Source organism: Ursus arctos, unplaced genomic scaffold (assembly GCF_023065955.2).
Source record: "Ursus arctos isolate Adak ecotype North America unplaced genomic scaffold, UrsArc2.0 scaffold_2, whole genome shotgun sequence".
Taxonomy (NCBI): domain Eukaryota; kingdom Metazoa; phylum Chordata; class Mammalia; order Carnivora; family Ursidae; genus Ursus; species Ursus arctos.
This window is the reverse complement of record NW_026622874.1, coordinates 89,568,311-89,591,570: the sequence shown is the minus strand read 5'-3', so window position 1 is coordinate 89,591,570 and position 23,260 is coordinate 89,568,311. Positions and strand designations below refer to the sequence as shown.

The 23,260-nt window shown below is 38.6% G+C and overlaps 1 protein-coding gene across 11 annotated transcripts in view; it reads right to left on the bottom strand.

Moving 5' to 3' along the window:
- RABGEF1 (RAB guanine nucleotide exchange factor 1) overlaps nt 1–23,260 on the bottom strand; it is a 60,032-nt gene that overhangs the window by 25,327 nt on the left and 11,445 nt on the right. For 4 of the 11 annotated variants that reach the window (XM_048224510.2, XM_026515926.4, XM_057314962.1 and 1 more), the window contains exons 2-4: nt 15,116–15,304; nt 12,453–12,619; nt 4–170 (exon numbers count right to left, since the gene is read on the bottom strand). In XM_048224510.2, the coding sequence (XP_048080467.1) occupies nt 4–170; nt 12,453–12,619; nt 15,116–15,294 (513 nt within the window). In that variant the 5' untranslated portion in view covers nt 15,295–15,304. Of the gene's footprint in view, nt 1–3; nt 174–12,452; nt 12,620–15,115; nt 15,305–23,260 lie in introns of those variants that run through there. The other 7 variants (XM_026515925.4, XM_044390297.3, XM_057314961.1 and 4 more) reach the window with 4 other exon arrangements.

Here is a 23,260-nt window from a genome sequence, read left to right as displayed (position 1 = left end):
TACCCTTTTGTAATGCATTGTTTCCAAAAACATCTTGGTCTGCTTATAGATTTCTTGGCCTGTCTTGTGGAAGGTCTTGAGAAATTCTATGAACTCTTTAGACACTCTATCCGTCTCAATGCTGGTTTGCCGGTTTATGGAAGGACTGGGAGCTTTTGCTTCCTGAATTTCTGCTGGGAAAATTAAACATAATGAGTTTCATTACATAGAAGATCCATGCATGGAATTACTTTAAGTATGTAATTTAAGATTATTTAAATTATACTTAATCAAAGTTAAACTTGAATTTAAATTACTTTATGTTTAAATATTTGGACAACTTTACTTAAAGTGAGCTAAATCTATTTTATGACTAGGAGGTACAAGCAGATAAAACTATATGATATTCCCATTCAAATAAAAGTTGTTCTAATACTTTCTTAGCCAAAATATATCATGCTTTGATCTACATACTTAATTGTAAATACTGAAATAGCACCACTATCTTGAACTTTCTCAAAGACTGCATGAGTTTATGAAACTGTCAACAAGTAAAATAACAATCACTAGAAGCACAAAAATGTTAGCTTACTTATAAGATGTGAACTCTGCTACCTGTAAAAAGGCTACTCTGTTTATGTGGAGACTAATCATTATTTACCCACCATTCAGTTTTCAAGTCATACTGCTCCAAGTGAAAGAATGCATCCCAAATAGCACAGTGATCATGACAGAACATACGGCAAAGAGGCAAGCGAAACACATAAAACACTGTTTAATGAGTGGCCACACAACTCTTTCCCCCTCTTCAAATTAATACACTGAAAGGAAAATGGGACCCTTACGGAACAAAGATAAGGGTGTTGCAGTAGAGTAAGCGCTCTCAGCACCAACCATCACCTGATCTGACCACATTCGAAGCCTCCTGATTTTGAACTGTGCTAATTCAATAACTGTAACAAATTAAATTATCTCATACCCCCATGCAGACAAAGTGTCTCTAGAAGGTATTAAAATCAACTTATTACCTGCTTTCTCAGAGTAACTTCTTATAATTCCACTTTTTGAACTTTAGTACCTGGGATACATTTTAATGATGAAGCTGCACTAAAGTTTTAAGATAAAACTGGATTATTCAAGGGGCACCTGGGGGCTCAGTCAGTTAAGCATCTGCCTTCATCTGCCTTCGGCTGCCTTCGGCTGAGGTCATGATCTCAGGGTCCTGGGATTGAGCCCATCAGGCCTCACCCTCAGCAGGGAGTCTGCTTGAGGATTCTCTCTCCCCTTCTCACTCTGCCCACCCCTGCCGTCTCTCACACATGCTCTAAAAACTAAATAAATCTTTAAAGAAAGAGAGAGAGAAGAATTCAACAGGAAAATGGGTAAAGCATACTAACTGCACAGAAAGGACACATAAATGGATCTTAAACACAGGAAACACGCTCTATCTCACTCATGATAACAAATTTGCAAATTAAAACTAAATGAGATGCCATCTTAAAAATTAACAAACAGACAAAAATCTGATGCTGATGAGGATATGGGAGGAAGGCACTCTCATACTGTGGAGGCGACAATGTAAAATGGTGTAACTGCAATAGAGTGCAATGTGGTAATAATCATCAAAACTAAAAATACATTTATCCTATGAAACAACAATTCCATTTCTCATAAGTTTTCTACTGATATAACTGCACATGCACAAAATGAAATATGTACAAGGTCACTCATTTGAGCACTACTTATAACAGCAGAAGACTAAAAATGGCACAGATATCTACCATTAAGGGACTAAATAAATTGTGGTTTAATCCATAAAATGGAATACTATATAGTTTTAAAATAAAATATTTTTTATGTACTAAAAAGGAAGAATTTTTAAACATAATGCTGAAGTTAAAAAAAAAAGGGCAGTATGTAAATAAGAATACACAGCTGAGTATATGTAATAAAAATACATGTGTCTATAAATGAAAACAAAAGCACATAAGGATACACAAGAAACTAATGACAAAGGTTGTCTGCAAATGGGAGAACGATGGTGGTAGTGGCTGGAAACCAGATGGGTGAGGGACCATCACCTTTTATTCTGGAGGCATTTGAAGGTACTACTTTTTTTCTTTTTAAGCAAATAAATAAATCAGGTACAATCTAATCTAAAACAAAAACTGGCAACGTCCTTTCTGAAACATTTTTTACCAATATGGAAAACCAAAAGTTGTATTTGACATCCTATATGATTAGAAAAAGTTCTTTAATACTTAAGAGTTAATCCTTCACTCAAACTGACAATTCCACTCCTAGTCATGATGGAATAACAGGGACTGGGTATACCCTACTGCCTTAACAACTAGAAAATCAGACAAAATATATGAAATAATGGTTTTTAGACACTGGACAACAGGTAGATGGGAGAGTAACTCCTGAGAGAAGTAGACAAATATGGTAAGTCTTACAAGTACCCCAACTCACTGCAGGGAGAATTTTTAGGCCACGGCACAGGGCGGGGCAAGGCAACTCAAACAGAGTCTAGCAGACTGGCTGAATTGGGGAAAGAGCATTTAGAGCTAAGGAAGATAAAGTCCCTAGAAATTGCATGGCAAAATGAGATGATGGGGCTGCAGAGAAAAAATTTCAGATAACTGCAGAGGGGTTCCCTCGAGTCTGTGACTGAGTACTAGAAAACTACCAATGACTGCATACAGAAGCAGACAGAACAATCCCCAGAGCACACATGACTGGGAGTAATTCATTTCCCAACAGCCATGTACAAAGAACATCATCAATGGCAAATATAAAAAATATTTTCTCTGGGGCGCCTGGGTGGCTCAGTTGGTTAGGCGGCTGCCTTCAGTTCGGGTCATGATCCCAGAATCCTGGGATCGAGCCCCGCATCGGGCTCCCTGCTCAGTGGAGAGCCTGCTTCTCCCTCTCCCTCTGCTTGCTGCTCTGCCTACTTGTGCTCTCTCTCTATCTCTCTGTCATAAATAAATAAAATCTTTAAAAAATTTTTTTCTCATTTAAAAAAATTTTTAGAAGATAATTAACTGTTTAAAGCTGAAGGAATAATAATGGACTGTGGGATTTGTATCATATGTGTAGGTAAAATGTAGGAAAAGAATAGCACAAAGAGTGGGAGGAAGAAATCTAAGGATACTATTGGTAAGATTCTTATATGTAAACTGGTGTAACACTACGTGAAGGTAGAGTAGTTTAAAGGTATTTTTAAAACCTCAGAACAGCCACTTTAAACAAAAAAAGAAAGAGAGAAAGAGAGAGAAAGAAAGAAAAGAAAGAGGTACAGCTAGTAAGCCAATAGTGAAAATAAAGATGTAATCATAAAAAACATATCTACTTAAAAAAAAAAAGGGTAGGAAAAGAGGAGATAACTAAGTCCAGATGGGATAAGGAAAAGACAAAGTGTGATTAAAAAAACCTTCCAAAAAACAAAACTCCAGGCCCGGACGGTTTTCCTGGGGAATTCTACCAAACATTCAAAGAAGAACTAATACCTATTCTCCTAAAGCTATTTCAAAAAATAGAAACAGAAGGAAAGCTACCAAACTCATTCTATGAGGCCAATATTACCTTGATCCCCAAACCAGGCAAAGACCCCCTCAAAAAGGAGAATTACAGACCGATTTCCCTAATGAATATGGACACCAAAATCCTCAACGAGATCCTAGCTGATAGGATCCAACATTACATTAAAAGGATTATCTATCATGACCAAGTGGGATTCATCCCTGGGATGCAAGCGTGGTTCAACATTCGCAAATCTATCAGTGTCTTAGATTTTATCAGCAAAAAAAAAAAAAAGCCAAAAATCACATGATTCTCTCAATAGATGCAAAAAAAGCATGTGACAAAATACAGCATCCTTTCCTGATTAAAACCCTTCAGAGTGTAGGGATAGAGGGTACATTCTTCAATCTCATAAAAACCATCTATGAAAAGCCTACAGCAAATATCATTCTCAATGGGGAAAAGCTGGAAGCCTTTCCCTTAAGATCAGGAACACGACAAGGATGCCCACTCTCGCCACTATTATTCAACATAGTACTAGAAGTCCTTGCAACAGCAATCAGGCAACAAAAAGGGATAAAAGGTATCCAAATCGGCAAAGAAGAAGTCAAAATGTCTCTCTTCGCAGATGACATGATACTCTATATGGAAAACCCAAAAGAATCCACTCCCAAACTATTAGAAGTTATAGAGCAATTCAGTGGCGGGATACAAAATAGAATCTTTAAAAAAAAAATTAAAATCTTAAAATAAAAAAGACAAAATAAATCAAGATTAATTCTGCTCACCAGTTATTAATTAGTACAAATTATTAAAATTAACACTTGGTTGTTTCTCTCTGACCTTCCTAAAAACCAAGCCCCAGTAACAGAACAGAAGTTTGAAGTTTGGATTACAGAGTGGAAACTGAGAGAGGCAGAGTTCAGGTACAGAGGAAGATGAGGCCCAACAGGTGCTCAGAAGGGAAGATAGAAAGGACTAACTTCCCCTATACCACATTTTGGCTAGGATCTAGATGGCAACTGCTTGCTCTTCACCTTCAAATCTTAAGATTTTAATACAGAAAATTTTTAATGTAGAATGTACATTATATAATGTACATATATACCTGTATATATTATATATACTATATAATATAAATAATACTTTTTCAAGGATAGCGAGTCTGCCATGAGTATCAAGCTTTTCATTCCCCCATCTACACACTCTGTTTAAAAAGTCTTCCTGGGGTGCCTGGGTGGCTCAGTCAGTTAAAAGTCCAACTCTTGATTTCAGTTCAGGTCATAATCTCGGGATTGTAAGATCAAACCCGATGACGGGCTCCACACTTAAGAGTGGAGTCTGCTCGAGATTCTCTCCCTCTGCCCCTCCCCCCATGCGCATGCATGTGTGCAATAAATATAATCTTTTTTAAAAAGCCTTCTTAGCAAGGTTCCTCAAAAAGTTAAAAATAGGGGCTCCCGGGTGGCTCAGTCAGTTAAGCGTCTGCCTTCTGCTAGGTCATGATCACAGGGTCCTGGAACTGAGCCCTGCATCAGGCTCCTTGCTCAGCGAGGAGCCTGCTTCTTCCTCTCCCTCTGCCTCCCACTCCCACTGCTTGTGCTCTCTGTCAAATAAATTAATTCATTTTTTAAAAAGTTAAAAACAGAACTACACCCTACAATCCAGCAATCACACTACTAGGTATTTACCCAAAGAATACAAAAATACTAATTCAAAGGGATACATGCACCCTGATATTTATAGCAGCATTATCTACAATAGACAAACTATGGAAACAGTTTGTGTCCATCGACGGATGAATGGATAAGGAAGATGTTGCGTATATATACAATGAAATATCAGCCATAAAAAGAATGAAATCTTGCCACCTGCACAACATGGATGGAGCTAGAGGGTATCACGCTAAGTAAAATAAGTCAATTGGAGAAAGACGAATACCATATGATTTTACTCGTATGTGGAATTTAAAAAATAAAGCAAATGAGCAAAGAGGGATAAAAAAGAGAGAGAGAGGCAAACTGAGAAACAGACTTTTAACTACAGAGAACAAATTGATGGTTACCAGAGGGGAGGTGTTTGGGGGGATGGATTAAATGTGATGGGGATTAAGGAGTGCATTTGTCATGATGAACACAGGGTGTGTATGGAAGTGCTGAATCACTATATCTGAAACTAATATTACACTGTATGTTAACTAACTGGAATTTGAATAAAAACTTAGGGGTGCCTGGGTGGCTCAGTTGGTTAAGTGTCTGCCTTCGGCTCAGGTCATGATCCCAGGGTGCTGGGATCGAGCCGTGTATCGTCTGGCTCCCTGCTCAGTGGGGGTCTGTTTCTCCCTCTCCCTCTGCCCCTCCCCCTGCTTGTGCTTTCTCTGTCAAATAAATAAAATCTTAAAAAATAAATTAAATTAAAATAAAAACTTTAAAAAAATAATAAAAAGCAAAGTCTTCTGAGCAGACTAATACATGCTTTCGAATTATAATGGTAATATTTACAGCTATCATTCAAGTATTTTCATAATTGCAGACATTGTGCTTTACTATACATTCTCATTAATCCTTAAAAATTTAGATTCCTGAAGTCATATGAAATAATATTACCATTTTAAGCCACATATATACTGAGGTTAAGTCACTTATGTGCCTCAAGTCACACAGGTAGAGGAAAAGCTGGAATCTGAAACCAAACCTGTTTAATTTCCAAGCCCAAATTCTTTACAACTATACCATAATGTCCCTACTATTATTACAGCATCTATTTATTCCTATTTAAGTCAATCAGTGACTATCCATTCAGTACCTACTACATAAGGCTGTCTACAGAAGCAGATCACATATTAAATCCAGCTAAATCTCTGATATACAAAGTAAACCTGTAAAAGCAAAATCTTCACTAAGTTTAAGAATAGGTGTGAAAGAGTAAGGACAACCTGAATATGTCAATTATCAAAAAAGAACATGATCATGTAGCAAAGACGACTAACACCATTTCTAGTACTAAAAACATTTTCTATCTCAATGTTAAAAAATTTACTGAAAAATCCCATGTTTCTCAGATTATCCAAACAAAATTGGGGCAGCTCAATAGAACAATCAGTTCTCCTTACTTTTTCAGTGGTTCTGACTATAGCTATGTAATGTGAATAAAAGAGATACAGTTTGTAGCACAGTAAGAAATATGTATTTGGTCTCTGCACCTGGGTTCTCTGGACAGAACTCCTAAAACCCTTATAATTTCCTGAGTTACAGAGATGGGAGGAGCATCTGTTTTTATTTATAACAAGCCCCTTTCTTCCTTCCTTTTCTGAATTTATGGTAATGAGGTGACTCTTATGGGCCCCTAGATAGCTTAGGGCTATCTAAAGAGAGGCTAGTCACCACCCAGAGGCATCAACCCTGCAATTAGAGGGTTGAAACTTTGAGTCCCATCCACCCCACTCACCCCTCAACTTCTGACCTCTGACTTTTCAGATGGGAGAGGGATGGAGACTTCTGATCACCAATGATTTAATGAAGCTGCCATAAAAACCCCTAAGTGATTAGGTTTGGGGAATTTCCACATTGGTGAACATATCAAGGTGCTGGGTGTAGGGCCCACCCAGAAAGGACATGGCAGCTTGGTGCTCCCCCCATACTTGCCCTATGCATCTCTTCCATTTGGCTATTCCTCTGTTGTATTCTTTATAATAAACCGTAAGATAAAGAAAGTGTTTTCCTGAGTTCTGTGAGTCATTCTAATAAACTGTCAAACCTGAGGAGAGGCTTGTGGGAATCCCCGACTTACAGCTGGCTGGTCAGAAGTTTGGGTGCTCCGACTCCTGGGGGCTGCAACTGGCCTCTGGGGTGGGAGAGTCTTGTGGGACAGAGCCCTTAGCCTGTGGAGTTTGTGCTGACTCTGGGAGGTTAAGTGTTAGAAAAAGGACTGAATTGTTGGCCATCCGGTTGGTGTCAAAGAATAAAAGACACCAAATATGCAGTAACAGGGGAAAAATTTCTCATAATCCTTACCAATGAAAGTCAGAAAACAGTCATAATTATAAAAGCAGTTCTAAATTCAACTTGGGGAATCATTACCTCAGTTTCATCTAAATGCCAAAGTGGCCCTCATGATTAAAGCAGCAATTCATTAGTGATCCTTCAGACGATGTAATCAACTACACTATACTTCTGCTTAATCAACATCTGAAGTTCAGGTCTTGCGACAGCACTGAATGCTGAAGGATTATAGTTTTAAGTCTTATTCTGAAACAACCTCAAATTTACAGAAAACTGCCAGACTGTCACAAAGAATTTCTTTAGGGGCATCTGGGTGGTTCAGGTGGTTAAATGTCTGACTCTTGGTTTTGGCTCAGGTCATAATCTCAGGATCGTGAGACTGAGCCCTCCCTGGGCTATGCACTCAGTGGAGAATCTGCTGGAGATTCTCTCTCTCTCCCTCTCTCTCTAAAAATAAATAAATCTTAAAAAAAATAATTTCTTTATACCCGTTACTCAGATTCATGAAATTATAACATTTTGCTACATCTGTATTATTTTTTCTAAATTTTTCAGGTAAATTGTATATATCATGCTCTTTATCCCTTAATACGCATGTTTTCCTAAAAACAAGAATATGCTTTTACGTAACTATGGTATAGTTCCTGAAAAAGTGTGGTTTTTTTCTTACATAGGATTCAACTGAGGGTCATGTCTTCACTTGGTGGTCAAGCATACATAGTCTCCTTTACCTCTAAGGACTCCCAGACTCCCTTTGTCTTCCTAATACTGACAATTTTAAAGAATACAGGCAAGTCATTTTATTGAATACCCTGCAATTCGGGTTTTTCTGCTGTTTCCTCATGACCGGATTCAGGTTATAACTTTTCAGCTTAAATATGACATAATTCATGGTATGTTCTTCTCAAAGTATCATATCTGGAGGCACATAATGTCCATTTCCCACAATAACATAGCTACCATTTCTCTATTGTAATTAATTAATTAGTTGTGGGAGTTAATTTGAGATCATGTTCATAATTTGTTCCTCAGGAAACTCTCTCCTCTCACCCCAGACTTAGCATCCATTGATGAAATTTGCCTGAATCAACTCTTACTATGATGATCGCAAAATGGTGATTTCATACCTCCATTACTCCTTTCATACTTATTAGTCAACATTCTATGGTTTAAAAAAAAAAAAAGCTTTCTCTGGGCACCTGGGTGGCTCAGTCGGTTAAGTGTCCAACTCCTGATTTCAGCTCAGGTCATTATCTCAGGGTCATGAGATCAAGCCCCACATCTGCATCTGTGTCCACATCCACAGCCATGCTCAGCGGGAAGTCCGCTTGAGATTCTCCCTCCCTTTCCCTCTGCCCCTCCCCCTCCCTGCACCTGCACTCTAGAGCACTCTCTCAAATAAACAAATTTTAAAAAAAGAGCTTCCTCTTCTCCTTTATTTAATCATTTATCTATTTTATTAGTTGAAAGAACTAATGGATTATTTTATCCAGTTATACTCCACTTATTGTCCTTAATACTTAATACTCAAATTTGGCCAGTGGAAATCCACAGAAGCTGGCTTCTGGGTCTTTGACATGTCCCCAAATTTCGGGCAGCCTTTGTTTCCCAGCTCCAACCCCTGAATCAGTCTTTTCTCCAAGGAACCCTTGAGTTCACATTAGTGAAGATTAGTATTTAGAATCTAAGGTCTGGGTGGAAAAATTGGTATTTTAAAAAAAGAAAAAAAGAAGAAAAAGAAAAGATTCTAAAAAATTCTAAAAAAAGAAAAGATATTCTTCCCATGAGCACTACCTTTAGATTAGCCTGTGAAAGATGCATACAAGATTCTACTCAGGGCAACAACAGTCTACTTGAGCTCTAAAAAGAAAAGGGACTTTCAAAATGTATGAGCAAGTATTTCAACTTGGCCAATCAACTATGACTTACTCTGTAAGCTGTAATAGCTCACTCAACCTTACTTTGGAAATTTAAAAACTATAAGTAAACTCTGAGTCTTTAATCAAGGTATTCCATTAACCTTCCCTGAAGGGCATCCAACTCTTAACAGGATATTAAATATTTTTCAAACTCCTTAGAAGGCTATATTTATTTTCTGTTTACCACCAAACAGCCTTGGTTTAAGAGCTTTCTTTCATGCCACCGACAGAAGCAAGAAAAACATCAAGAGCAAAGGCATCATGTATTAATGAAGTAAAACAGAGAATACAGAACACAAAAGGCCTATTTTAGTTGAGACTCAATAAATTAAAACCACATTTAGTATAGGCTAACCTTATCCACAGGCAAAGACCAAATAATCAGTCCGAAATGCAAAGTTCATCTGGCAGTTACATAAGCAGTCTGCAAAGATCAAATAGGATCTTTTCTAATACACACACACATCAATTTTTTTCAATACTTTGAGGTCTTTATCTCCCTATGCTTTCTATAAACCGAAACCAACTAAGATTAAAAATCTAAAATAATAATCTACCGTTTGAAAAGAAAAGAAGCTAAGAAGTATACCAATAAAATGTTCAAAAATAAAAACAACTTGGAATTGTTTTAAAGTACAAATCTTGTTTCATACTATAATACACATTGTACAGACATTCTTAGGGTACGATTATTTATTTATTTATTTATTTATTTATTTATTTATTTATTTTAAAGATTTCATTTACTCATTTGACAGAGAGAGAGACAGCCAGCGAGAGAGGGAACACAAGCAGGGGGAGTGGGAGAGGAAGAAGCAAACTCCCAGTGGAGGAGCCTGATGTGGGGCTCGATCCCACAACTCGGGGATCACGCCCTGAGCCGAAGGCAGACGCTTAACGACCGAGCCACCCAGGCGCCCCAGGGTACGATCTTTTAAAAGTACCAAGGATAGTCACAGAATGTACATGACTATTATGCACTTCAGTAACAGAAACCTCACCAAATATCTATCCACAGATGTAGACAAAGATATAGATATGCACACACACCCATATTTACTAGAGTCAAGGGATATAGTGGAAAAAAATGGAACCAGGAGTTAGGAGACCTGAGTTCTAAAACACCAACATATTATTTGACCTTGAGTAAGTTACCTAATGTTTATGGGCTTTCATACTGTCACTTATAAAAAGAGGCAGTTAGAGCCACTGGTTTTATAACTTTACTATTTCATATTTCACCATATTTTACTATTTCACTGTGTATCATAATTTCGTAAGGTTAATGAGACTTTCCCAAAGCAAGAAACAGAATTTAAGCTTAACAGGAATGAATGGCTTTAAATACCCTTGAGCTCCCTACTAACAGAGCTTATTCTACCAGAAAAACAACTTGTATTTTTAACTAGCTAACATTTATTGGAGACTTAGTATGTTTGTCAAGTACTGTGTTGAACTCTCTTAATTGCATCAGCTCCTTTAATTCTTAAGACATGCCTACAGCAGGCATCACTGTCCCTCAGAATAGACAGAGCTTAAAGAGATTAGCTTGCTCAAAGTCACACAGCTAGTAAAGCACGGAACTGAGACTCAAACAAGGGGACTCCAAAGCTTATATGCTTAACCACCACGCTACACTACCTCCTACTAAATAAATCATGAGCCAAATTCATCCTTAATTTAATCTCTAACAGGTACTAATTATTTCCTTTCTAATTACAGTAGAGAAAACCGCCACAAGTGACAGCCAACCAAGAAACAACTCGTAATTAATCATGTGAATGAAAAGATTATTTAAAGATTTGTTTTTATTGGGACGCCTGGGTGGCTCAGTTAGTTAAGGGTCTGCCTTCAGCTCAGGTCATGATCCCAGGGTCCTGGGATGAGTCCCACATCCGGCTCCTTGCTCAGCAGGGAGCCTGCTTCTCCCTCTGCCTGCTGCGCTTCCCCTGCTTACGCACGTGTGCACACACGCAAGAGCACACTGTCCTCTCTCTGACAAATAAATAAGTAAAATCTTAAAAAAAAAAAAAAAGGTTTGCTTTTATTAAAAAGAAATACTGTTTTAGGTAATAAGTAAGCTTTCCTTCTAATAAAACAAAACAACACCCATTAAATCTGAAGGACCTGCAAAGATCTTAAGGTGTGATATTATTATTCATTTCCCTGCCTTCACGCAGACCAAAACCAAAAACCAAAAACCAAAAAAACCCCTGACAATTACCCCAGGTAATGGGGTTCGTCCAAGAGAACACCTCTTCTGACAGCATCAGCCTTACCTCCATCACCATTTCAAATTTACTGCATAACTGATTACCAACATAAAGGTTCAAAGACTAAGCCCTAACAATAGACATTCTTTCTCACTTCCAGCTAGGCCACTTAATCTAGCTGTCTGCTGACTGGTAGAACGCGCCTAACTTTAGTGACAATCCTTTTACTGGGTATATAGCATTTTAAGGAGCAGATGTAAAAGATACTGTACATACAAATCATGCAGTAGAAAATACCTACTATGGGTTACTTTCACCCCTCCAAAGCCCAAAAAAAGCCTTTTCCTCTATGTTCTCTTATGTGTTTCTTCAAGATGCAAGCTGTCTCTCAAGCGCTCAGAAAACCTCTTTCTTAGGTGACTTTAAGTCTAGAAACAGTCATTTCTGATAAGGTACAGTCGGTAAGGATATTATACAAAGGAGAATAAACCAGAATCCAAAAATTGAAGGCACAAAAAATAAAACACCCAAAAAGACATACATTTGGATGGTAATACATTTTATAAACAAAACGACGTATTTTAATTTTATTACTCCTATAGAGTACAAAACAAGCTTCTCCAACACACAATGTCCTCCAACCAAAGCAGATTTTTGGTTTTATATATTGTCTGCCCCTTAAACCCCATTTCAGTTTCAAATCTGGGTTGATATCCCCTGAATGCTTACAGAAATTAAAAAGGAGAGTTCACATGCACTGGGGATCTACTCGGTATCTCATTTGAGCACAGAGAAAAAAAGAATCCGAAAATTACCCTTTTTTGATCCAACCCTGGATGAAGCACTGAAGAACTTCTTTACTGTGGTAACCTTGCGGGTCTTCTCATTGGTTTTCTTTTCTTCAAACTTGGAAAATGTGAGGGATTGGGCCCCTTGGCTGCTCTGACTGCTGGCAAAGGCCTCTTCCTCCTCCCGCTGAAGTCTGCAATTCGAGAGAAGATGAAGAATGAGCCAGACACCCTCTAAGTTTTCCTTGCATCTGAAGTTATTATTCAGTGAATTGCAGGGGGATCTACAAGTTTTCGAACTGGAGGCTAAACACACCAAATAGGTCAGAGGTGTCTGATATGAAACTATCCCTATACGATCCTAGACTTCAAAAGGGACCTTCTCCATGGATCGTATTCATTTAGCAACTGTAATGAAATGTAACTAAGGTTACAGAAAATAACTAAACTCTAGTCCTTTCCACTAACAAACTCAAGGTTGAAAAGGACAAAGAGATAAGTAAGTAACTACCATATAACGTGATAGCTCCTACCCTAGAGAGTAAAACCCAACAGCTGAGAACATAGGGAAGAACAATGTAATCCTCTAGAGATGTCCAAGGTCTTACAATGGTGATATTTAGGCTGGTCTTAAGAGATGAACTAGGTTCCACTGAGTGGACATTCCAGGAAGAGGGAACTACAAATGTGAAGGCATGTGGTTTCTTTTGCGGACTAAGTTTAGGGAAGTCACTGATGGTAAGAAACCTTGACTGCCACGCCCATTATACTCCTAGATTTCACCGTGTGGTGGGGAACCAAGGACTGTCAATCCAATAAATTACCATTATCTGTGCTTTAGGAAAATAATGCAGGTACTAGGTGATAACTTGAGGGGCAATAACTAAGAATGTATTATACAAAGATTTAAGTGAGAGAAAATAAAGATCAGGAAACTAAGAAAGGGTGAAACTCAAAAGACTTCTCTGAGCTGGAACAAGTTCTGCTTATTGCTCAATTAATTATAAGATAGTGCGAGAGGTAAAGGAGAAATTAAGAATGATTCCAATGTTTTTTTAGCCAACTGAGTAAAACAGTGATGTCATTAATTGATCCAGGAAGAAGGGTAGGTAGGAGGAAACGCTGGGATTGAGGATTAGAGTAAATAAAAACAATGAATTTGGCCTAGGATGAGCTGAATTTGAGGTATTTATAATAAATCTCAAAGGCTGGCCATAGAACAATGGCTCTATATGGTATTCCCAGCAGCACCACCTGGGAACTTGTTAGAAATGCAAATTCTCAGACCTCACTCCCACCCTACGCAAGTCAGAGACTCTGAGGTGAGGTCCAGTGATGCCTCTTTTTATAAGCTTTCCAGGTGATTCTCAAGCTTGCTCAGATTTGAGAAACAGAGCTGTAGGAAATCTCAAGCAAGGTCACAAATGGAAGCAGTAAGAAACAGCAAGGAAATCACAGGTAGAAGTGCTAGTCTGAGAGTGGAGAGGGACACACCTCTCTCTGAGACAAAACAGAAGTTAACGTAAAGATACTAGTACATTTTGCTGTGGAGAGGGGAGAAAGCTAAAAGAATTCATGCCTAGTGACCTCCACTTTCTTCAATACACAGGATCAGCTACTGAGAATATCAGCAGTGCAGTGGGAAACCGGATGAAATAGTTAATGTTTTATGTCTACATTTTCTGTCTTCGACCACAAGAGTTACTGAAAGCGGTGAGCATGCATTACAATCCAAGTTCAGCACAAATGCTAGCAAAGTGGTCACTCAACAAATACGGCTGATTAGATATAAAAAAAAAAAACTAGCAAAAGCTGTCAGACTTCAGTCTGACCTTCTTTTATGGAGAAGTTTTACTGTTTCTAGGGTATCTTGGCAAAAGATTAACATCATGCGTGGTATTTTATTCATCCCTATGCTCATGAGCCATTCCATCTTTTAGTTTTTATCATAATCATATTTCTGGATAATAGAACTACTTTCACTAACAAACCCCATTTTTAAGAAAAAGTTAAATTTCCAAAATGCAAGGGCCATGTATACAAATCAACAAGTTTCTACTATTGTGTTTATCACCATGTCCGATGCCATGCTGGATATATTACAAGAATGAGGAAAATGATGCTTGATGAGAGCCATGTGCCGAGCCCTGTGCTCAGGACATCATAGATATTACCTCATATTCACTATGAAGTATGTGTATTTGCATTCTTCTAATCCAAGAAGCCTATTATCTATACTAGAGAACTCAGACTAACACACTCTAAACACAAAATAATTAAAAGACAAAGACGAAACAAACTGAGGGCTTCAGAAGGGAGGGGGGGTGGGGGATTGGGCTAGGCCGGTGATGGGTATTAAGGAGGGCACGTATTGCATGGAGCACTGGGTGTTATACGCAAACAATGAATCATGGAACTTTACATCAAAAACTAGGGATGTACTGTATGGTGACTAACGTAACATAATAAAAAATTACTATAAAAAAAAGACAAAGACGAAAATGAAGAAATCACTGAAAGCTATTCATTAAATGCTGACTGAGAAGAAAAGGGTAAAAAATTTCATTTCTCTTAATATGAAGCTGACTTGCGGATAGCTCACAACAGGAGAGAAAAATGGATTTTGACCATGACAGAACTGTACATCCAATCACATCGCAGTTAAAGCACCCCTATTTAAGTCCTTTTACCGCTCTGCCAGTTCCCAATCCTCCTGAATCTGCTTCTGCCTTGCTTTGTGGTACTCTTCCCTCCAGCACTTGGAGCAGAAACCCTGCCAAGCCGGGTTGCCATAGTAACCACATCCTTTCTTGCACAGCAGCTCCGACTGATCCACATGAATTCCTCGGCGTTCAGACTTAAGGCTCATCTTCTTCCTGCTAATCAAGTAAATAAGAAAGTGATGTTGCAAATGAATTCACTATCATTCTTCCATCAGCACAGAAACTAAGAACAAAAATGTGAGTCCATAATCTTCACGCTATAAGGGAGGGAAGGAAGGCAGAGAGGGAGGGAAAAAGAGTTTAAATATAACAAGTTCCTGGGGTACCTGGCTGGCTTGGTTGGTGGAGCATGTGATCTTGATCTTGGGGTTGTGGGTTTGAGCCCCACGATGGATGTAGGGATTACTTAAAATCTGGAAGGAAGGAAAGAAGGAAGGAAGGGAGGGACGGACGGTCCTGACACAGTCATACTAAAGAAAACACTTCTTATTTCCTTCTCAATACTATAAAGAACACTTTAAGAAAGGACTAATACTGGATTAAAAACCTAAATGTAACAATGAAACTATAAAATTCCTAGAAGAAAACACAGGGAAGAAGCTTCATAACATCGGATTTGGCAACAATTTCTTGGATATGACACCAAAAGTAGTGTAAGCAACAAAAGGAAAAATAGGCAAATGTGAGTCAAACACGAGGATGGCGGAGGAGGTGGGACAGAGGGAGAGGGAGAAGCAGACTCCCTGCCAAACAGGGAGACCAATGTGGGGTTCGATCCCAGAACCCTGGGATCACGACCTGAGCTGAAGGCAGACGTTTAGCCAACTAAGCCACCCAGGCGCCCCTATAACAAATGTTTATAACAACATTAACCACAATAGCCAAAAGGTGGAAATAACCCAAATGTCCATCAACCGATAAATGGATAAACAAATTGCAGTATATCCACACAATGGGGTATTACTTGGTCATAAAAAGGAATTAAGTACTGATACATGCCACAAGATCAACCCTGAAAACATGATGCTACGTGAAAGAAGCCAGTGATAAAAGACCACATATTATATGATCCCCTAAATATGAAGGTCCAGAATAGGTAAATCTATAAAGACAGGAAGCAAATTAGCAGTTGCTTAGGACTAAGGGGGACAGAATGGGAATAAAGGAGATAGCTAAAGAGTATGAGGTATCTTTTCGAGATGATGAAAATATTCTAAAGTTGGCTGTCATGATGGTTGCCACTGAATTGTTTGACCTTTAAACAGCTGAGTTCTATGATATGTAAATGATATACCTCAATAAAGTTGTTTTTAAAATACAGGTATAGGGGTACTTGGGTGGCTCAGATGATTAGTGCCTGCCTTTGGCTCAGGTCATGATCTCCATGAGATCCACTGAACCCCATGTTGAGCTCCCAGCTCAGGGGGAGTCTGCTTCTCCCTCTCCCTCTGCCCCTCCCCCTGCTTGTGCTCTGTGTCTCTCTCTCTCTCTCAAAAATAAATAAATCAAATCTTAAACCAAGAAACAAATAAAATACAGGCATATCTTGGAGATATCGTAGGTTGGGCCCCAGACCACCACAATAAAGCAAATGTCACAATAAAGCGAGTCAAATAAATGTTGTGGTTTCCCAGTGCATGTAAACGTTAGGTTTACACTACAATGTAGTCAATTAAGTGTTTAATAGTATTATATCTAAAAAAAACCCAACAATGTACATACCTTAAATTAAAAATACTTTATTGCTAAAAATTGCCATCTGAGCTTTCAGCAAGTTGTAATCACTGATCACAGATACCGTAACAAATAATAATGAAAACATCTGAAATATTCCAAGAATTACCAGACCTTGTGACACAGAAACACAAAGTGAGCAAATGCTGTTGGAAAAATGGCACGAACAGATTTGTTCAATGCAGGGTTGCCTTACAAAGCTTCAATGTTAAAAAATGCAGAATTTGTGAAACTCAATAAATCAAAGTGCAATAAAACAAGGTATGCCTGTAAAAATCAGAAAAGGAGGGCAGAATGGGAAGTCAGAGAGATTCAAAGAACTATCAGCTCTGAAGGTGGACAGACTATAAGCCAAGGAATATGGGTGGCTTCTAGAAGCTGAGAATGACCCCTGGAGGACAGCCAGCAAAGGAATGAAGACCTCAGTGCTATAACCACATGGAACTCAATTCTGCCAGCATGAGTGTATCTGGAAGCAGATTTTCCCCACAGCCTCTAGATAAGAGCCCAGGCTGGCTGACTCCTTAATTTTGACCTCTTGAGATCCTTAACAGAGCACCCAACTTGAGCTAGCCAAGAGTTCTGACTTACAGAACTTTGGGATAATAAATGGGCATTCTTTCAAGCTGCTTAATTTGTGGCAATATGTTATGGCAACAACAGAAAATAACACAGGCCTCTTTTCCATTTGTCTTTTTGGGGACCTTTGCACTTATGTTCCAATGCCTAGAATGCTGCGCGCCCTGCTGTTCACATGGTGACTACTTTCTCATCATAAAGGCCACAGCTTTCATGTCACACTTCCAGAAAGGCCTTCCCTGGCCACTCTATCTAAAGCAGTGCCTCCCCAACCTCCCCAACCCTCACGTCCACACAGGCTCAGCATTATTTCTCTCTATCCCATCCATGTCTACCAAGGGAGGGTAGGGAAAGAGTTAACCAAGCAGGATAAATTGCTTAAAAAATCATGCACATTCTCAGAAGGGCCTCCTTATTATGTGACTGGCTCTTGGTCAGCTTCTGGGAATGGAGGTCTCAGGAGTGTCCTCGTGTTTTGATGCTTGGAGCTTCAAGCCACATTATACCAACTTGTTTAGAGAATTCGTACAAATAGTGTGACACGTGGTGAACACCTGCTCTCTTTCTGGGGGTCTGCAGTTGCATTAACTGTGGTCAATCATGAAGGTAGTTGTGCCTGTCTGACCAACCTTCAATAGAAATCCTGGAATTCAAGGCTTAAGTGAGTTTCCCCAACAGAAAACACCTCACTTATGTTGCTACAATTTGTTACCGGAGGATTAAACACACCCTGCGTAACTCCACTCGAGAAGACTCTTGGAAGCTCATGCCTGGTGTCCTCCAAACTCTGCTCAATGCACCATTTTCCTTTATTGATCCTGCTTTGTATCCTTTCGCTACGTATAAAACATACCCAGGAGTATAGGAGTCCTATGAGTCCTATCAAATTACCAAACCTGGGGACTGTCTTGGGGATTACCAACATAGGGTATGATTATAAAGGGGTGGCATGAGGGAGATCTTAGTGGTACCAGAATAGTTCTGTATCTTGACTATGGTGGTGGTTACAGGAACCTACATACATGATAAAACGACACAGAACTGCTATACATGCACACAGCACAGAAGTCAATTTCTTGGTTCTGATGTTATACTAATGTAAAATGTAGCCATTGGGACAAACCCAGTAGAGCATACAGGATCTCTCTGTAGTATCTTTGCAATTTTCTGTTAATCTGTAATGTCAAATTAGAGAGTTATTAAAAATTCCACTTAAAAAAATTAACACTTATGATTGAACCAATGTGTGTCCGACAGTATCACTCAGATTATTTCTAAACATGGAAAACAAAGAGAGCAAGTGAATCTCCAAAAGCACATGCCATGATCTGAAAGGCTATGTAGTGGTGATGACAGCTCTGTGTCAGGGGGGCAAAGCAGGTACGTTCAACACACCTAGACTAGACATCGGAGCTATATAAGCAGCATATCCTCTTCAGTTAGGGAAAAACGCAGGAGGATCAACTGCCTGAGACTCAGTTCTGTCTATCCTGCCCAAAAAGACCTATCCCCAGCCAGTAAAGCCATAATCCAGAGGCAAGCTACTGCACACAGGAGGAAGGTCAGAGGGGCACATCAGTGCAATAAAAATAGGCTTTTATTGAACAACCTGAGCATACAGAATGCATAATTCAATTGACCCACTCACATTAGGGAAGGCAGAGTAAAAATTATCTCTATTGCTGAGACAGTTGAGAACCCTGTGAATTCTGCTCCAGAGCTAGGAGTCAATCTGGGTTGAGGTACTCTAAAGAAAGGACGATAGGAGGGGCGCCTGGGTGGTTCAGTCGCCTAAGTGTCTGACTCTTGGTTTTGGCTGAGGTCATGATCTTAAGGGTGGTGGGAATCAAGCCCCACTCAGCGGGGTGTCTGCTTGAAACATTCTCTCCCTCTGTTCTTCTCCACCTCCCCGCCCCCCGCCGGCACCCTCTAAAATAAATAAATAAATCTTAAAAAAAAAAAAAAAAAAAGGCCAGATGAGTACAAAATCTGGAGTTAGGTGTGTTCTTCCTCAAGACTTCATGTAAACCAGATTCATCTCATAAAATAAGCAAAACCAAAAAATTTTGTGGATTTGCACAGCTTCCCACTATCTTCCTCATGAGAATCCTGCTTCCTATTCTTGGGTTCAACGTCATGTCCTCATAGATCATTCCTCAAGGCTGCAATTTATAGGATACATCCAATTAACTCTACTAAAATGATAAAATGTCCTCAGTTTAGAAATAAAACTTACAGGTAAGTTTTTTCCTTAAATTTGCTTTTCTCCACTTAAAGAAATATAAGATGCTTACTCTAAAAAACCTGAGATATATAGACAAGTAGAAAATAAAGTAGAAAGAAAATAAAAACATCACCCAAAGACAGTCACTATATTCTTGCAGTGCTTTCTCTACTTACCACTCATTTATTTAGCAAATAGTTATACACTGATATACACTATCTGACAGGTACTTTCTAAAAGTAAAAGTAAAGTTTCAGTCCTTACAGTGCTTGCTGTGTAGTACGGGAGATATAACTATTTATCTAGAAGGCCCAAAAGAAGAAATTAAAACACTATGAACAATGAAGAAATAATTTTAAAATTACATAAAAAGAATTTATGTTTATGTGAAAAAAGCTAAATATGTATACATGAAATCTATGGAACTCTTAAAATAGCCTACCAATAACAAGATAGAAAATATAAAAAGAGGTCTCATTCACAATAGTATCAAAATGTAAAACCACCTAGGAAATATTGTAATAGGAAAATCATATGGTTTACAATAAATATTGAGATATAAAGAAGGCTGAAATAGCTGGTAAAGTAAGACATGCCAATTTTTATTGATAAAATTAAATACATAAATGGCAAATATTTCAAAAATTTCAATAAATGACAATAAAATTACAAAGACCTTTTTTGAACTTGACAAAAGTTTTCCATATTTTCTCAGCAATAAATAGGCAAGATTTTTTTAGTTTTCTAAATTAAGTTATTGAATTTTATTTATTAATTTTTTTTAAAAGATTTTATTTATTTATTTGACAGAGATAGAGACAGCCAGCGAGAGAGAGACCACCAGCAGGCGGAGTGGGAGAGGAAGAAGCAGGCTCATAGAGGAGGAGCCTGATGTGGGGCTCGATCCCAGAACGCCGGGATCACGCCCCGAGCCGAAGGCAGACGCTTAACCGCTGTGCCACCCAGGCGCCCCAAGTTATTGAATTTTAATTTTTAAATAAATTTTTAAAAAATATTTTATTTAGGGGCGCCTGGGTGGCTCAGTAGTTAAGCATCTGCCTTTGGCTCAGGTCATGATCCCGGGGTCCTGGGATGGAGCCACGCATCAGGCTCCCTGCTCAGGGAGAAGCCTGCTTCTCCCTCTCCCACTCCCCCTGCTGGTGGTCTCTCTCTCGCTGTGTCTCTCTGTCCAATAAATAAATAAAATCTTAAAAAAAAAAAAAGATTTTATTTATTTATTTGTCAGAGAGAGAAAGCGAGAGCACAGGCAGAGGGAGAAGCAGACTCTCTGCCAAGGAAGGAGCCTGACGTGGGACTCTATCCCAGGATCCCAGGGATCACAACCCGAGCGGAAGGCACACGCCCAACCAACTGAGCCAGTGAGGCGTCCCTGAATTTTAATTTTTTTAAACCAACTTGTTCAAATAGGGTGAACTTAGCAACAGAACTGGCAAACTGATACTGAACAGGCTGACTCCAAAATGAATGATAACATAATACATAAAACAACTTCTTAGTAGTGGGAGGAGAAGAAAGGGAGAATTTTCAATAAGCAATGCTGGAGTAACTGGTCAGCAACCTGGTACCCCCCCAAATTAATTACAGGTATCTTAAAGAGTTAAAATGTTTAAAAGACATGTGGAAAAATACAAAGAACTAAAGTTAAGTACTTATGAAACTTTTAAAAGTTCTGAGGGCTACTTAAGCTTAAAAACTGAACGAAAAATTTAACAAGAAACAGATTTAAATATATGAATTGAAACTTCTACTTTTTAAAAGGCCCACTTAGAAAAAGAAAGGCAAACACTCTAATAGGACAATGAAGTAGTTTATCATATTTAGAAATTATACTAATAAAAAGAAATTGTAAATTTCTTTTTATTAGTAAATAAAAATTTATTGTAAATATCATTCTGATATGCAGAATATGAGTAGACCAATCACAAAATGGGAATAGCTTCCTAGAAGCAGAAACAGAATGTCAAAGGGTTGTGCATTTTAAATTTTGATATATACTACCAAACTGGCTTCACAAAATGGTTGTATCCAACTACAGTCCTACCTAGAGTGTATGAGAGAATCTACTTTCACAAACTCAAACACTGCATCATTAATTTTTATTTCACGAATCTGAAAGGCGAAAAATATTATTTATTGTTTTAATATGCATTTCCTTAAAATTAACCATCTTTAATACATATTCACTGGCCATGCACATATGTTCTTTGAAGAATTTAACTATTCATGTTCTTTGCTTATTTTTCTATGTCCTCTTTTCTTAGTTGAAGCATAGCTGACAAATAATCTCTTTTTCTTTTCATAGGTGCTCTTTTTATGTTATCTTTTAGTCCTTGACTTTATATTATGAAGACACCATCGTTTTAATCAAAGACAGTAATTAAAATCTGTATCCAAATTTCACGGACTTTTGTATCATTAAATACATTGCTTGCAAAATGAATGTAAACATCACACTGCGGGGCGCCTGGATGGCTCAGCTGGTAGAGCATCAGACTCTTGATTTCCGCTCAGGTCATGATCTCAGGGTCCTGAGATCGAGCCCCACCTCAGGCTCAGCAGGGAGCCTGCTTGAGATTCTCTCTCCATCTCCCTCTGCCCCTCCCCCGTCTGCACTCATGCTCTCTCTCTCTCAAATGAATAAATAAATCTTTTTTAAAAAATCACACTGAGAATCAGTGGCAGAGTTCCAATGTTAAATATAACAAAACAAAGTATCCAAACACTAGCCTGCCCAAATAATTCCACTTGGTAATCAAACCCCTGGAATATAATGTAGAGTTTATGCTGCTGGAATGAGCAAAGCCAGCAGAGCAGCATTCTTACAGAATGAGTTCTTGACAACAATCTTCCATTGTATTAAGTTGCACCCTCTCCAGATAAGTAAAATTATGACTCCTATCTGAGCACGCCATTTCCCAGGCCAACAACTCATACTTGCACGCAAAATAAACTGCCTGCTCTTGGTCTATTCCCTACCATGCTCTATCCTCTCTTCCACGGAAGCAGCCAATTCCCCAACTGGTCCGTTTATTCAGTAAGTAAATGACCAAATATTATCTCTCTCAACTCCACTTAAACTAGCAGCAAACGGCAGTACATAATGTGGTTTCAACCATTAACAGCTTTGTTTTTTCTCAAAGTTACACCTTAGTTTTAGCTTTGCTGCAGCCATTTCAGCCTTAGTCTCACCCAGCTGTGGCTGGGCAAAGTGATACACACACACACACACACACACACACATCTGTGAGATATGAGAAATACAAAAAGCATTGCCTGAATTGAAAATGTATTTATTCAGATTTGTTAGATGGCTCAATGAAATACATATTTGTATAAGTTTTAAGCCTCTGAGAAGTATTTTGTGTGTAATAAAAATGTAATCCAATTAAACTGAAGAAACTTTCAAAAGTTGCTAAAACCATATCATCTCTGGGCGCCTGCATTGGTTAAACATCTGTCTTTGGCTCAGGTCATGCTCCTGGGGTCCTGGGATCGAGCCCCACATTGGACTCCCTGCTCAGCATGGAGTCTACTTCTCCCTCTCCCTCTGCCCC